This window comes from Protopterus annectens, chromosome 1.part0 (genome assembly GCF_019279795.1).
Source record: "Protopterus annectens isolate FY-2018-M chromosome 1.part0, PAN1.0, whole genome shotgun sequence".
Taxonomy (NCBI): Eukaryota; Metazoa; Chordata; order Ceratodontiformes; family Protopteridae; genus Protopterus; species Protopterus annectens.
The window spans coordinates 949,515,828-949,533,788 of record NC_056725.1 but is presented as its reverse complement, the minus strand read 5'-3'; the positions used below and the strand labels follow the sequence as shown (position 1 = coordinate 949,533,788).

General features: G+C 37.6%; 1 protein-coding gene across 13 annotated transcripts in view; it reads right to left on the bottom strand.

Moving 5' to 3' along the window:
• The window catches only part of LAMA2 (laminin subunit alpha 2), a 4,753,606-nt gene that overhangs the window by 669,625 nt on the left and 4,066,020 nt on the right, over nucleotides 1-17,961 (bottom strand). For all 13 annotated transcript variants that reach the window (XM_044064325.1, XM_044064371.1, XM_044064344.1 and 10 more), the window contains one exon: nucleotides 13,673-13,817. In XM_044064325.1, the coding sequence (XP_043920260.1) occupies nucleotides 13,673-13,817 (145 nt within the window). The remainder of the gene's footprint in view (nucleotides 1-13,672; nucleotides 13,818-17,961) is intronic.

Sequence of the window (17,961 nt, the reverse complement as noted above, 5' to 3'; positions counted from 1 at the left end):
ATTGATGGTATTTTGTGAAACAGTCGGTACCATAGCAAAATCACACAGTGAGTTACAGTTGATAGACCAATACCATTTCCAAAAGTTCTTATAATAGTATCATAGGAGGTTACTAGGTAATGAACCTAGGGCACTTACAAGCCTAGACAGGTACAACCCCTGCTCCCAAGAATATCAAGGTATTAAGTGGACCTAAGCCAAAAACTACTGCCTCTGTCCAAGAGGGACACAGGTGAAACTCCCAGAGTGAATTTGCAGTTTCCCATCCAATCATCCAAATTACGTTTAAATAGGATCAGTGAGGGGCTCTGCTTCACCTGAATTGGAAGTTTGTTCCAGAGGAGAGGTAACCTCTGTGAGACATATCTGTTTGTCCAGCACATCCTGCTGATGTCACGTACTAGGTTAATTTCCCTAGAGCGAGTGCATCTTATTCCATTTGATTTATGAATGTGCAGCATTTCCATTAGAGCAGGCTCTGAGATTGCTTTATATGCAAGGCAGAGGTCACCTCTGAGTAGTTTGTATAACACACAGTATAGTGACAGTGATTTCAGTCTGTCAACATAAGACATATGCTGAAGACCCTGAATTTTCTTTGTAAGAAACCTTTGAAGTCTTTCAAGTTGCCTGGTAAGCTACATGTCAAAGGTAGCATTGTACTCTATTATTGGCCCGAAGAGTGAGGAGTACAAAGGGGTTATAACCTCTTTTGTTCTGGATGCAGTGCCCTTACTTATGAGGTGGGCAATGCAGAAATCCTTTCTTATCACTGTGGAGATGTGGTGGCCAAAGGAAAGGTTGCTGTCAACCTGTGTGCCCAAATCTCTCACCACTGATTCCATGCTTAGGGTGTTGTTATTAATGTGGTAATCTGCAGCGACATTGACCTTGCTGAAGGGCCAAAAGTTCTGTTTCATTACAGAAGTTATATATTTATAGTTGATGTGTGGCTGAAGGATACAATCCCTCTACACTGTCCACTGATATACAGGAAAAATGGGGTGGGACTCAGAGTCAGTAGAATATCTCAGTTAGCTCTGCCACTGAACTCCTCTACCTCAACTAAGTAAATCTCAGTGATACAGAAAAATGAATTTCTCATAAATTATTAATTAAGTGGTCTGGTATACTATGCTAACTGACAAGGCCATACAATATAGTCACTGGTCTGTCAATGAGCTATTGCTCTTGACAATCTGACAACACTGGGACACCTGCTAGCCAAGAAGCTCATAGTATACCTAAACAGTTTTTTAATTATTTATTGTAACTAAACTAATTGAAAAATATTTCTGATATTAGTTTTATCAATGTAGGGTAAAGAAACCAATTGCAGTGCTGAATGGGTATGCTGAACATCTTGATATGCAGTGCCAAGGAACAGGACTACAATTGTAAACAGCTTGCACTAAGCTATAAGCTGTATACACTTTGCATGCTGATGTGTTAAAAACTATAATCTATCATTTTTGTCCTACACATAGCCATACATACTCCAAGTAGCTATTCATAAAGTTTTCTGAAATTAGGCAAGAGTGGTGTGTGTTACAAGGTTATCACTTAGATGGGAGATCGCAGATATACCCCAGGGATTACCTCAGTGTCACTGCTCGACAGAGGCACAGCAAAATAATGGGCATAGCTTCTCCAAACTAAAGGGGTGGCGTAAGCCACAAAACTATGGGCTAGGCTTGTAAATGCCCTCGGGCAGATAGCCTAGTATGAACCTATGAACCTATGAACCTATAAGTCATCATTGCATACTGGTAATATAATCCAGAATGTGTTAGTCACTGTAGTGTAATATAAAAAAGATGAATTGTGTGAGGTTTTTACTACAATGCACAACACCTTGTTTTTTATTTTATGCCACCCTTGCCTCATATTATTGACATGAACAAAGACTGAGCAGTGTACCATCCATGTTAAACACATAAAAGTTATATATTTACTGTAACAATACAGTTTCATGACTCATGTCCATCCATGTCAACAGAAGGACTGGTCAAAGCAGGTTAATCTGATTTGACATCTTTAGGCTTTTTCTTAAGTTCAATCTTCTTCCCTTACTCCCACAATGCACCTTGCTTACCTCTCTTCTCCAGACAGAGTTGACTAGTGGATTGCCTGAAGGCACTGCAAAAAAGCCTTACATTCATATCTGTCACCTCAAGGAACATAGCGGTTATATCTCCTACTGTTAACTAGGCAGGTACAAAGAAGGCAGAATTCTGTAATAGATGGAAGAAAGTAAAGTTGTGTAATTTGCACTTACATGTAACAGGAGATGTTCAAAGTTCTCCCTGCTGAAGTATATTTTAGGCTGCATGGGTTGATTACCTTCCCAGGAGACACATTCTACTAGATCCTTTTCTTTTTTGATGCCATACTGCAAAGGGCTGGACTCTAGAAGCATTCCAAAGGCAGCTACATAGTCTTCCATATGTACATTTGCAAAGCATTACAAAGTGAATTCCTTTTCAAGGTCCAGGGTGAGCTTTAATTGGTTGAATTCATATCTTTCCTCTTCCCAGGTTGGACAGGCTTTGGCAATCAACCCTTATAGCCTCAAGGCTACTGTAGAAGTTGGGATGATAAACATAGTGCAGTTGTAGATGTTCAAATTCCTCACTGCTGCAGTAGCCACACTTGTCCTCCACCCCCAGCACTTGTATATAATGTACTTGGGATATAAAGTAGAGTTCATTTTGCTTCATTATATGCTTCTTTGTTAATACTGTTTTTTGGTTCTGGATTGTTAAGCTCTTCTTTCTTTTTCTCTATGGGCAAGAAAGTCCTGAAGAAATCTTCATTCTGACTATAGATTGGAGCTAGGAAGTCAGCAGTCATAGAACTAGAATTTTGTAAAACTGGCCATTTTTTCTTTTCAGGTCATGGAAACAATCCATATATCCTAAAGTCTATTGCAACAGTGGGAATGTTGAACATCGAGAAGTATGATGAAGTGGATGAACTTTGATAGTAAAGATATATCATTCTAGTTAGTTCTCTAACTGATTTATTTAATTATTTTTATTTTTATTTTATTTGTCAACTAGGGAGGTCTGACTAGTGTGGGACTAATTTTTCAGTGGAGACCTTGGGGAAAAAGGCATTGATACAATATAATTCAATAGAGAGTATAGACTATTGTTCTTCTTTCAGCTTTTTCCGGTTAGGGGTCGCCACAGTGGAACTCCGGTCCGCTAATGATTGGCAATAGATTTTTTATGGGTGCCGAGGTGCCTGCTCGATGCCCAACCTACAATTAAGGCAAGCCCATCCTACGCATGTCTTTCGAATGCCACTTGACCACAGGGAGGACATGCAGACTCCACACAGAAGGCGCTCCAGCCGTGAACCGAACGGGAGAACCTCTTGCTGTGAGGCAATAACACTACTGCTGCACCACCACGGCTTAGAGAGTATAGACTATACATGTACTTATGTTATACTTTGTTGACCAGGTTAGGGGCCTCCTTACAAAGGAGTTTTGAGTTGATATTTCTGTTATTAGGGGAAATTTTACCAGGCTATCAGGGGAATTTACAACTAAGCAAAAAACCACTTGCAAGAACGGCTAGTGCATCAGCCCAAAAGATACTATGACAAACAAACCAAGAGCCAGCACAATCCTGTATCCAAAAGTAGTGTATTCAAAAGATACACATATTATTAACAATAAATCAGTAGTGTATTTAAAAATTGCACATGTACATGCACATATACTTGCACATAACAATTCAGACTCCGAAATCAAGACACTAGAACATTTTGCAAGGTGAGGGCTCCCTTGTGGATCTTCTTGGTGAAAATTGTTAATTTTCCTTTAGGAAGGGTTGATCCTTGGGATCATTATTTAGCCACTATAAAAGATGGCAAGGTCAGGAGAAAGCTTTGGGTCAAAGAAGAATCACAGGAGAAAAGTTGATCGGTTGCAGTCCATGTGACGACTGTTCACATTGCTCAAGGGTATGCAAAACTACTATTTTTTTCCATTAAAAATACACCGATTGTATATGATTTGTCTTTTCTTGGTAATTGTAGCACTAATTGGGTGATTTATTTGGCTTGTTGCTCATGTCAAGCTTTCTATGTGGGCCAAACATCTAGGCCCCTTAGGATAAGAATTAGTGAGCATATGAGTGATATTAGGAATGACAAACAATCTAGTGCGTTATATAAACATATTTGTCAACACAAGTCTGGGGTTTTCAGATTCACTATTATTGATTGTATTTTGAATAAATCAACAGATAAAGCAGGTCTGCATGACATACTCAATTCAAAAGAAAAAAAGTGGATTGTTAAGTTAAGGGGACTTTTTCACTTGGCCTTAATGAATATTTCTAATTAACAATTTTCAATGGTGTATTAAGTGTTTATTGTTCAATTAATGGTGCACTCTCTCTCTCTCTCTCTCTCTCTATATATATATATATATATATATATTATGTTGATGGAGGGAAATGGCATTTATTATCAGTTTTTGTTCACTGAGGAAGGCTGTAAAGCCGAAACCAGTCTGAATTGTTATGTGCAAGTATATGTGCATGTACATGTGTATTTTTTAAATACACTACTGATTTTTTGCTAATAATATGTCTATCTTTTAAATACAATACTTTTGGATACAGGATTGTGCTGGCTCTTGGTTTGTTTGTCTTAGTATCAGGGAATTTCCCGTACTCTTTTTGATAGGCACAAGTCATCTTTTACATCCATCTAAGCTACCATCAACTCATGCAACTGGGACCTTGGTTTAACATCTCATCAGAAGGACAACACACTCATGAGTTCAGCACCCCCATAACACATAACTGTGGTGTCAGCAATTCAATCACCTGGAGCAGGAGTAAAACCAACATTCTTTTGATCTTCCAGCCCCAGAGAAGTGTGCAACTTGTCACACAACTGACAGTGATAAATTAATAGTAAATTAAACATTAATGCCATTTATGATGATGTAGTATTAGAAAATGATACGCTGTAACATACTGAATTGGCTTACATTACACAAAAGAATATCGATTAAAAATCTGCTTTCATGCTAATACAATCACAATATCACATTGAAGTGGATTATATTTTATATAAGCATTAGTTGAGGAACAGCTATAAACCTTAGATATGCATGATTAAGCATATAAATACCTGTATTAATATGGAAGTTACATAAGTTATTAAGGATTCATTATGGTAAAGTACATTTTAGAGGGCAGAGTGGTATGTAGAAAGTTGCAGGTATAACAATCTCAGATGTAAAGAGCAGTGTCAGGAAGTGTTAGTTTAAGAGTAGAGATAGAGCGGTACTGACATGAGACTTACACTACATGCATTTTATTTACAAGTGAATCTTCATTGTTCATTACTAAGGCCCAATAGCTTTAGGGAGTGAGAAAATGTGGGAAAGGGGTGTTAAGAGATAGTTAGGAGTCACTGAGATGGTCTTTTAGCTGATCCTTGAAAGTGGACAGGTTGTTACCGACTCTTAATGTCAGAGGTAGTGAGTTCCATACTTTGGGGATATGAATGTGAAATCCTTTCTAACATGTATTGTCTTGCAAAAGTGTGCTGTGATGTCCATGTCACAGTAGTACAACTGTCATCACAGCAGCACATGCCATCATTGACTAATTACTACAAATGTCTAAAAGGGTAGTCATGGGTGCGGCTAAATGAGGCTTGGGTTTGCAGGAACCTATCAGTGGGTCAATGGCAATATCAGCAACTGCCATTTCAGCAAAAATGTTTTGTTGAAAGTACTTTCATCATGGAAAAAAATCCCTTTTCTCCACTGTTCTGTGACTTCAGAATAGGTACATTTTCAGTCTGTGGGAGTAAGGGGTGCCCCCACCATATGAGGGGTGATGGGGGGCCTTGTTCCCTGCAAAAAAAGATTTACTCTAAGTTTTACAGAAAGTGCTTTTGGTGAAATATTCCTGAAGTTTTTTGATTTCACAGAGAAAAGTGTTGATAGACTGACATGATTCCGGGTTTACCTGGTAGTGTCTTGTTACTATAGGCATAGTAGTAAATGATACAGTCTGTCAGCCACCTAATTAAGAGCACTTTACAAATTTTCTGTCCCAGTCTGCTTAAGATAAAAGGAATAAATAGTTGATCATCCTTTCTGTGATTTTTAATCCTATGTAAATCTCAGCTGTCTGTGAATGTTTACGCAGTGTGATTTCCCTCTTATTTAAGTATTTCAGGAAAAAGGCTGGAAGACTAACTAAGACTTAGATCTGAAGTTACTTTATGCATGAAAGCAAGATTAGCTTACAAAGTAACCTTCTCATTATCAAAAGCTAATGACTGCAGCACTCCATGGTAGTGCTACAGGATATCTTGTATTTTAATACTGATACCTTACCTGTTTTGTCTACAGGTTTGTAGGGGCAGTGTGTCAACTTTTCCAAAATAAAACTGAGATTGTATGAAGGGGCAATATTCTTAAATGGGTGTTTTTTTTTTTTTTTTTACCAGGAAATCTCTCATGAAAAGGCTTTTCAAACTTTCTGACATGATTGGGAAGAAGACAAAAAACCTTAGTGAAAGTCAGGGACAGCGGCTAAATGAATCCACAAAGTAGAGATATTTGAATCCCTATCAAAAATTCAATCAAAAACTAATGTATAGCAAACATAGGTAAAGTACACGAATCTAATCCATGGTGCAATGCTCACAGAAAAAAAATATATATATCCACTTCCACAAGATTTTTCCCAGTAAAATTTTTCTGAACTGCTGTCATGGTTTTTACCACCTCGGGTTGGTAACAAAGGTGCCTGGCCACAAGTAGAATAACTGCAGAAAATGTGCAGTTATTCTGAAGGTTCAGGTGAGTCTTACCTGATGGATGGGTGTGGAGACCTGAGTGAGGCTCAACAAACCGGGTTTCTCTGTCAGATGAGGCTACAGATGGGGGAGTCATACTTCTCCTTGTTCAAACTGAAGCTATGAGCATTATTTCAGATTTGCATACTTTGCTTTCTGTATAAATCTCATGATTAGAAGGATCGAGGATAGATATAGAAGTTCTGGAGACCATATGTAGATTGCAGCATCCCAGGCTGATTGACCCTGTTGAAGGATGATGGAAGACATGCTGCTGTTCCTGGCATTGATCAAATCAAGGCTTCTCCTAGTAATTGGAATTTAGCTGTGCTGTTATCAGACTGAAGTAACTACACACATGGTATTAGAAGGTAAGAACTGAGCATGTGCACAAGTGAATTAGCTTGACCAGGGATGTGAACTGTTATTACAAAAAGCAATGTGAGCTGAATGCCCATTCCCATAGTTTCATGGGCACCCAAAACAGAGGACAGGATCCATTTCCCCCTGTTTGCTGATGTACTGCACTACCAACAAGTTGTCAGAGTGCACTATTATTGATCTTTGGGGAAGTTGGGCTTGAAAGACCAACAATGCAAAGATGATCAACCTCATTTCCAGGACATTTAGGTAGGAAGAGGCCACATGGTGAGTTCATATCTCCTTGGACTATCTGCCCTAAACAATGCACTCACTCACACCAGATTTGACACATCTGTGGTGATTGTGACTGCTTGGAGAAGAGAAGAAAAGGGACATCATTTGTTGAGACTGAAGGAATGGAACTATCATTGAAGATGCCTGTGACAGGCTTTAGATAATCAAATAACCTTCATGGGGTCTTCCAGCTGAGACCAATGTACACAGAGTTTCCAGTGTGGAACTCCATGTGGAATCTGATACATGTTATCAAATGAATTATTACTTTCTGAACTAGAACTGTAAATGGTGAAAAGTGTTGCAGGAGTAATCATGTTGTTGAATGAATGCATATTACCATGTCTGATAGAAGTTGGGCCAATTTTTGTATCATATCAAGGTGACACCCTATGAGAATCTGTGCTTTTGACAGCTTCAAATGGACATCATAGTGTTCACTGAAATTCCCAAGAATAGCCACTGATGATAGCAGCAGTCTCTTGCTTGGATCAAGTTCAAATTTGTGAAAGTGATCATAAGCCAGTTGTCTAGATAAGGGAACATATTGATTCTGAGCAACCTCAAGAGAGTTGCAACTGCCATCATGCATTTGGTAGGCTCCTGGGGGGCACTAAGATAAGATTAAATGGTGGGGCTCTGAATTGGTAATGACTGTCTTCCACCCAAAGAAACAATGGCTTCTTAAATGTCTTGTCTGCCTTTATGAGTAGGTGGGTGTTAGGTATGTCCAATCTCTCTCATGGGGGCATGGATAGGCTTAATTCACTATGCTGATCCAGAACCTGATTTTCCATATGTAACAGTATAAGTCACTAAGATCTAACAGAATCTAGAATAAACCCTGGACCCTCTCTACTCTCGTGGAATCTCTTGGATTGTTCTTCTTCCAAAGAGGTTGATAAGTTCCATCTGAGCTGCCTGCTTTTGATGGGGTAGCATATCTGGAAATGGGAATGAAGCTGACTGAGGAATCACAGTGAAAGAAATGGAAAAGCTTCAGGAAATTATTTCCCCAATCCATCTGTCTTTCTTGATGGCCAATCATACAAGTAGGTGGAGGGATATGCAATCTCTGACTGCCCCCAGAAGTGGACAATCTGTTGAGTCCTCATGAATACTGTATCTGATTCACAGAGGGAAGTCTACAGAACCCTTGGCTTTACAGTCTATCCCTACCTCTACCACAGCATCCACTGGAGAAGCCCACACATATGCATCAGTTTCTGTTAGTATGTTACTCAATGGGAGGATTACAAAACCATAATATTTTGGCCCTTTCTATTTTCTTTAGGACCTTTATGGTGGTGGAGAATTTTATACCAAGAGCTGCAAGTGTCTTCCCCTCTTGTTTGCTCTTGAGCAACTTCTTCTTCAACTGTGGTTAAGACATCAAGGACCCATCAAAGGAGACCTTGGTGAAGGATGCCTTGAAGTGTGGCATGAACCAACATAATCTGTGCCATGCCTGTCAACTCATAATAATGCCTTTCCCAGCTGCCCATAACACTCCTTATAGTGCAGTATAGATCAGCCTCATGATTACTAATATACTGCTAGTCATAGTTGCCATCTGAAACTGTAATTTGTAATATAGATTGCTGGGTGACATTTTTTTAGCATGTCAAAGATTTTTTGTGAGATCACAAGGAAGCCTGATTATGTGCATCAGGTACTTAAGGGCCCTTATGAAAAAAAAAATAATAACCAAACAGAAAAGTACTTTCATGAAGACCATAGTGTGAGAATCTTTAACTGGGGATGAACCAAAGGGCTTAACTCTGATGATTCCCTTTTGGTGTCAGCAATTACCACAATGAAGTTTGCAACATGGTACTTACTCCCTTGTGTGGCAGGAGGACTTTGTCTGTTTCCTAGGAATAGCTTCAGCCACACCAGGTTATAATCATATCCTGGCCTTTACCAGATTGATCATGCCATCAGTGGGGCAGAAAACCCTAAATATAGATAGAGTGGATCAAAAAGCCACATGCAGGATCTCTTCACCGGTCTACAGGCCTAGATTCCCTCTGCCTCATCAGTTCTAGGATCTCTCTAAATTTTATGTCTTCTGGAGAGGAATGACAGGTAGCCTTCCCTTCACTACAACTCTTGTCTGTGATGGGGGACTCTGGTAGAGAGTCAAAGTACTTTCTCCTACAGCTTTTCATTCTCAGAATACCAGAGTGTTCACGTCTGAACATTCAGAAGTAGATTTTTCCCCAGACAGCGTCTGCAGAGACATATGGTGCCATCTTTAAGTTGGGCAAGGATGAAGGAACCAAGGTCCCAGTTAGATTGGAGCTGAAGTGGAAGATGCCTCTTTGTAGTTAAACAACCTAGGAGATTGCCTTTAAGTCATTTCAAAAAAAACATAGTGACCAGCACCAAAACTGTTGGTACACAGACTTTTAGCCCCAACAACAATGTTAAAGCCAGGAGATGAATGTCATGCTAGTGGTGCTGAGCTTATGTGCCAAAGTCAGACCAAGTGCCAAGAATGGCTTTGTACTGAAAACACAAATGCTGATAATGCTGACACCATAAACAGCATCAAGGGAATCAGCATCAGTGCCAGTGTTGAGCCATGTGTGTGATGATTTTGTGCCTATTGGCCCTCATCACTGAAGGATTTGGGGTCAAGGCCACAGGTAATAATGGTATTTATTTATTTTTTGTTTGGTAACCAAGTAGGTGGAATGGTGCAGAGACTCTTTCCAGCAGTGATTCAGGCTCAGAAGCAATATAGCCAAGCAAACTTAGGTTATATACTTTAAATATGATAGAATGTTAAGTTTGCATACATACAAAACTCTAGAAAGTTCATATATAGCTATTACAAAGTTTTTATAAAGTAGAATGGTATAGTGTTCTTATATATTTCTCATAAAGTAGCAGGTTAACATTAGGTTTTATCAATTTTTGTGCATTGCAATACAGTCTATGTGAAAAATTTAAAATTGAATTTCAGTTAAAAAAATCAAATGGAAGTGATTCAAAAATAAAAATTTTCAAAACTAGGCCTATAGGTTAAGAAGAGAACTTGGGTAAGAATAGACAAATTGGAAAGGAAAACAGTTGAGAGACTGTAAACATTCTTCAAATTTTAAGCCATTAAAGAGTTTTTTTCATTATCCCTAAAGCATTTATGACTTCCTTGAAAAGGTGCTCAGAAAGGGATTTCTGATACTTGGTAAGAGTATCTTGATGCCTTGTTTCAGCTGATAGTTTGTACTAAAGAGCTGGGCCTGTTCATGAAGAAGGCTCTTTCACTAATGACCATTTTAAATGGGAGGCTTTTGAGTGATATTAATTTCTCCTGTGAATTCCTCAGAGACTAGAACTGTTCCCTAATAATGATGCCAAGGAAAGAAGTATTGCTGATGTAGGGTTGGATGTAGGCGCAAAAGAAGTAGAAGGTAAAGGTCCTTCTCTAGCTGCCCTAGAATCAGAAGAGAGGAGAGGACAGAAGAGGAAAAGTAAGGAAAATTAAGTTCAGTTTGGGTCTTGACCATGGGCTCATCATCTGGTCCCAATCCAAGTGAACTGAATGGCTCTTTATGTTCCTAGTTAACCCCATAGCTGAAGATGGTTAAGACTCAAAATACCACTTTAACTCTCACTCAGATGAGAAACAACCAAGTATCCACATGTGAGCTGACTCAGCTACTACAGATACTGCTAATTGGGATACATCAGCTAGGTAGCTACGCTTGACCTTTCTCCTGAAGAGGGAGTGTTCATGAGGAGAAGGATCCATTTTTGAAATTTTAGAAAATGGGGGTCAGTCTGAATCATTTCACTTAGCTTCTTCTAGTCTCTTCTTTCTACTCTCCTCTTTCATCTTGTCCCTTTTACCTTTTGAAAATTTGATTTATCCTTTCATCCCCATAAGTTTCGATGTACAAGGTTTTTGAGAAACAGGGTCTTATAAATAGTTTATGTTGGCATTAATCTGAACAACAGAGATTCAGTCCTATATATACAAAAGCACCTCACAATTTCTTTCATAACATTATTAAAAAGCTATCAGTAAAGGAAACACTATCACTACTAAGCAAACAAGAAAAACATATTAGAAAAATTCTTAACTACAGCAAAGCAGAATAAGTAGAAAGTAGAAGGCTCATAGCATACAAAAACACAACCCAAACATGGACGCAGGGAATAGAGGAAAATAATCTATAAAGAAACACTCTAAACAATATCTTATGCTGTTAATAATAAAAATGTAAACAATATAATCAAAACAAATGGGTACTGACCACCCATAAAGATCAGACAAAATTAAACTGAACCCAAGCTGAGGAATCACCATCCAGTGAGAATCATTGCAAATGATATGGAGACCAGAGGGAAGGAATGCACTGTGGGAATGAGGGGGGCAACTTAAGGTTAGAGGCAAACCGGAAAATGTGGAGTCAATGCTGCCTGTGATGACCAATTCTTCTGTTGAAGTTGACAAACTGGATCATCTAAGTTATTTTTCTAACAATTTATCCATTTTTACTAAAAATGCATCAACACTATAATTATAATTGTCTGAAAAAATCAGAAGTATGGAACTGCAGTAAAAATTGTCCAGTGATGCACCTTTCAGGGGTGATGTCCTCCTTCTTTGAGACAGTATGACACAGAGTTGGTATTTATTGGTTTTGGGAGTATTTAGTGGAGCATACTACCACTCCCCACCGCCTAGTAAGAAACATTCAGTGTTTTCAGGGAATGCAGTTTCAGGATCATGAAATAATCAAACGTATGTAATTGCAGTGATTAAGTTCAAAACTGTTAATATAATATCCCTTGCTCCCTTAACCTATTTTACATCCTCTGTACTACAGATGCTCAAGAGGCACACAAACACACACACATGCACACACAAACACAAGCACAACACACACACATTTACATAAACACACTAGAGAAATGTGTAGCTATTGATAATATAATGTTACGCCTCCACATTTACTAATATCTTCATGCTCAGTGGTAAGGCAGAGATATAATTTTTAACTGATTTACAGCTGTAATGGGTATCTGAATGTGGGATAAATCTCAAACCATGTGTATATGTATGTGTATATATTTGAGGGTGCCTTGTCTTAATTTTCAGATCACTATTCCTAGTCTATTATTTCTATGAAATAATAACATCTAATGTTTCCCAAAATAGAATTTTCATTATTAAAATACAACTTCATTATCTCTCTTTCTTTTCTTTTCTATATCCCTACATCTTCTCTTTCTCTCTCTGCTTGCCCAGACTAAATCAACTGAGTAGATGGAGAGTGAATGAACGAATGAATGAATGAGTGAATGAATGAGCACTGTTTCATAGTTTTAAGCAGTCTCATGCTCTGCAACTAATACAATGACTTTGTTTTATTCATAGTATTTCTAGAATAAGATTTCCTGTGTGATGACAAGGAAGTGTGAATGCCATACGTCTCAGCTGTGTAGAGTTACGTAGAATGTCTAGATCTTTGCTTCATATTTATTCATTTATAACATTTGTGGTTTTCTGGCAAATCTGTGAGGATTAAAGTCAGCAAATAATGACATACATTTGAATTTCATACTTTATATCCTTCAGAAAATGCATGTTAACACAAATCGTGTTATTCTGGCAAACGTTCTAAGTTTATAATAGCAATATTTAAACTCTGTCCCTATTTTTGGGCATGTGCCCCCCATTATTTTAGTCTTTGTCCAGATTTCTTGCTGTAAGAGGTTGAGAGGTCTGGTGAATCCTCTTACCTTACACTGTGGTACTTCCATCTATATCTCACACAGTGACAGTACCTGTCTTTCCCTGCAAAGAGATGCTACAGACTTTACCTGGCAACATTACAAACCATGCTATTACCATTATTTATACAACTGGTCCCATTCAGGTTAATATTATTTAAACAGGCAAAGTGCTTCAAATGCCTTGATCTATACTTCTGTTTCTGTTGTATTTTACATAATATCAAATTTAGAAGCAACAAAACATGACAGTGACTAAATCCAAGCCTTGTTTTCAACTTCTGAGCTAAAAAAAATAAATAATAGAAGTTATGTGCCTGCAGTGGAATACTATACATTTAGCATTATAGAAAATGTATGCCAGTTTGTTTCACTTTTGTTAGAAATAAACTTTGCTCCACAGTAGCAGTGTATGGTGACTCACCAAGATTCTGAATGCGTGACAGAGTAAATGACTTCCATTTTCCATCATTGTGGGATTTGCTGCTGATGACTTCTCCTGTCCCCGAGCCTAGGTCATAAATGACTTTTATATGCCCATCACTCAACTCAATGCTCATAAAATCTTTCTGTTTTCAATGAAAAAAAGAAAAAAAATGTCATGCAGTGTGGAGGTAGAAGAAGCCATTTTGCAAAGTGCGTGCTATTGATGAAAATGCATATTCTTTCTATCAGTCATGTTTTTCTCAGTTAACATGATGCAATCACAAAGTCATCATTTCATGTCTTGATACAGCAGCTCATGTACTGACTTAAAAAAGCCGTGAAATGTGCAAGGCAGCATATATAGCATTAGGTCTGTCATATTTTATTTAAATTTGTTATCCGGGGTCCATAAGGGCATTTCTCAGGCCAGTCCACTGTAAACAATCAAAATGTATAACCCAAACAGAAGGCAATATTCAAACTGAACTTACAATGGTGAATAAAAAAATTCAAGCAAGAATAATACTGGAGAATAATAATTTCTAAACTTACAGATAAAAGTGAAAAGCATAATAAAGAAAAACTATCTAGAATGAGATAATGTACAGCATTGTATACTAAGTCAGTGTGTATACAGCATTTCTTTGTTCTCTATTCCTTTAAGTTTCTAGAGGCTCTTATTGAGTGCATCATATAGATAAGATTCTTAGTCACCACATGATAATAGGTTGCACAAATGGTCAAAGCATTTCCAGTCAGGTGCTACACTTAATGTGTCTTGTACTGCATGACTCTAAACTGCCAACATATGATAAACACATAAAGCCAGAGCTGCCAACACTTGCATTCTTTTCTTACTGCTGCAGGCATATGTATTTGTGTCAGTGCACATACACTGTATTTCCTCATCTTAGTTTTTTAATGTAGAATAACAGAAGTAAACAAAACATTAGCAGTAAAATAATTTGCCATACTATGTATATCCTATATGTTTTCCATAGCTATATATTTAAATGTGTGTATGTGTGTGTGTGCGTGTGTGTATATATAAATATATATATATATATATATATATATATATATATATATATATATGGGTCTACGGGTCTACTTTCGTTCATCAGAAGTACACCCTACTGAATCTGAAAATGTCGACTCCCTTTAACTGAAAGTGTTGTTTAATGAAACTGCACTTTCACGAAATCCACATTACAGAAAACCACATTTCCAACCAGATACACTAAAAACAAATTTTTGCAGGGGGCTGTGCCCCCCACACTAAATATATATACTAAGTCTGAGATTGTACATCAGTAGGAAAAAGTGTACATTTCCTTATCCTCACTGTACTGCGATCTATACCATCAAACCCCAACTGCTGTACACCTTCGACTCCCGTTACAACTATAACAGACAACTTAAGAACACCCCACCTGCTGGTTGACACGATCCCGGAACAGCCAACCATTCTTTACTGATATGGAGGTCACAAAAGTGCGGTTTCATTAAACGGCACTTTCGCTTAAATGGAGTCTGCGTTTTCAGATTCAGTATGGTTTACTTTTGATGAATGAAAGTAGACCTCTCTCTCTCTTTATATATATATATATATATATGTATGTATATATATATATATATATATATATATATATATATATATATATATATATTGTGTATGCAGAGGGTGTTTATTTTTGTGAGAGAATGGCATAATTGTTAAGGTGTTTACCTTACAGACATAAGGTACGGGGTTTGATTCTCACATGGGGTAATTGGCTAGGCTTGAAATGGCTCACAAGGGCAGTTAGCCTAGTTCTAATCTATGGACCTATAAAATATATATATATATATATATATATATATATATATATATATATATATATATATATATATATATATATGTATATACACACACACACACACACACACACACACACACACACACACACACACACACACACACACACACACACACACACACACACACACACACTAGCTGAAGAGGAAAGGAAAACACTGACCCTTTTATGGGGACTGAACTCAGGACCAAAAGCATTCTGTGCAGTTGCTATTGCCACTGGACCAACAAGGAATCTCTGGCCATTTTGGTACCAGTTTTTCCTTACAACTAGGAAAGCATCATAATGGTGATTTTGAACAAATAAGCATCCAACAGAGATCAAACTATTAACCTAGTATTGTAATTACAATTATAGAAGAAGGAAAATGACTGGTCATTGTCTGGAGTTTGAGAATGTAGACATATATGTGTGCATGTGTGTATACATATACATATATATATATATATATATAGATATATATATATATATATATATATATATATATATATATATATATATATATACATATATATATTTATAAAGGTATACAGACACACACACACACACACACACACACACACACACACACACACACACACATATGGGTAATAAAAAGTTGGATGAAGACTGAACTCTCAAATGTCATTTGCCTGAAGTTTAACCTGCTAAGGATCAGAATTCCTCCACAAGAAATCACTGTTGGTTAGTTGTGCCAGCACTGATGCCATTTTCAGGGGTGATTTCCCCCTTTTCTGAGTTAGTGTGACCTTGGAGTTGGTACTTATAGGTTTTGGGAGGCTTCAGTGTGGCTTCCCCCTAGGGAATGTAGTGTGGGGGTTCTGATCCTCTGCAGTTTGCAATTTGTCCACTCATAGTGGAAGAATATATATGTGCGAGTGTGTGTATACACACACACACACACACACACACACACACACACACACACACACGCACATTTATCAGCCCGCAGGTTGATCCCAGTATTTCATATTAAAACTTCACCTGCCTCCTCAGTCAAGCTGCATCATCATTATCTTTCCAAGGTGTGTCACTCCAAGCAATCTATTTCTAGAATTCTTCATAATTCAACTAAACCACAGTTCACTTAAGACCTGTTGCGCTTATCTTGTTTTACTCTTTCTCCTTACAGACTACCTCCCTCTGTATCGTTGCCAGCCTATTTTTTTAATCCTCATTACCTCTACTATGCTCACAGTTACTTACCGTGATGTACACCTCTCTACCAAACAATCTTTGTACATAAACTCACTTTGCTATACTCTTGCATCTAGTCTATTTACACCTTTGTTCTCCTTTTCTATTTGTATTCTTGAGTAATGAAAATGCCATGTATTACTTTTGTAATTAAGTGCTATTACTCACTTTTACTTTTGAAATTCTTGTACAACTACGTCACATATTAACTCTTGCGATATGTGTTCCCATGCCTTTTCAGCTATGTACCATGTATTATTTGATTCACTGTTTTTTTTTAAATTTTTTGGAGTTTTTTCCCCCACGTGCTGAAAATGGGCATCTAGTCCTAGTCAGACTTTCCAGGTAAGCAAAAGCAATAAATAAATTAAAATAAACAAATGCATAAACAAACAAATAAGTGTATATGTGCATGTAAATTTATATATATATATATATATATATATATATATATATATATATATATATATATATATATATATATGTGTGTGTGTGTGTGTGTGTGTGTGTATGTCTATATATAGAAAAATATAAGAAAGTTGAACAAACAGTTAGTAGACCATAAAGCACTTGAAAGAAACGTGATTGCTTCTAGAATATAATGAACAGCACTGCACGTGTCCCTACAGAAAGCCTACAAACAGAACATTTTTTTGTAGGGTCAAGCCCCCTACAACCCTTCCTACCATTTTATAAATGCCACCTCTGGGATCACACAGAGAACTGAGATAATTCCCAATCACTAATGCACTGCTATCTCACTTCAGAAAACCCAGAAAGCTTTTAGTCTGGCTAAGCAAAACATCAGCCAGTTGTGCAGCCAAAAAAGTACTATTCAGCTGTAATACTCAGCAAAGCAGTACCAGTGGAGTTTGGTGCCTTGGTCAACACACCCATTTGGTAAGCTTACCTACTGCTGAATATTATATATACATATATATATATATGTATATGTTTTTTTAAAGGGTGTAATGCGCTGTCATGCAACTTAATAATACATTGTTATTTTTAAAAAGAACAGCTTACATGCTATCACCCTATTCAGCACCCCCCCACAAGCTGGGGCAAGGGCAGCTGCCCCCTCTTACTGCCCTTCCTATGGTGCTGGTGCTCAGTATTACTGTTTGCTTCTCTCGTTTTCTTTATTCAGGTTGTGTAATCTGTACCTGTGCACAGCTGTGTGCTGCCCAATGATCACATGACTAGAAATGTGTTATTGCTTACTCTGTAG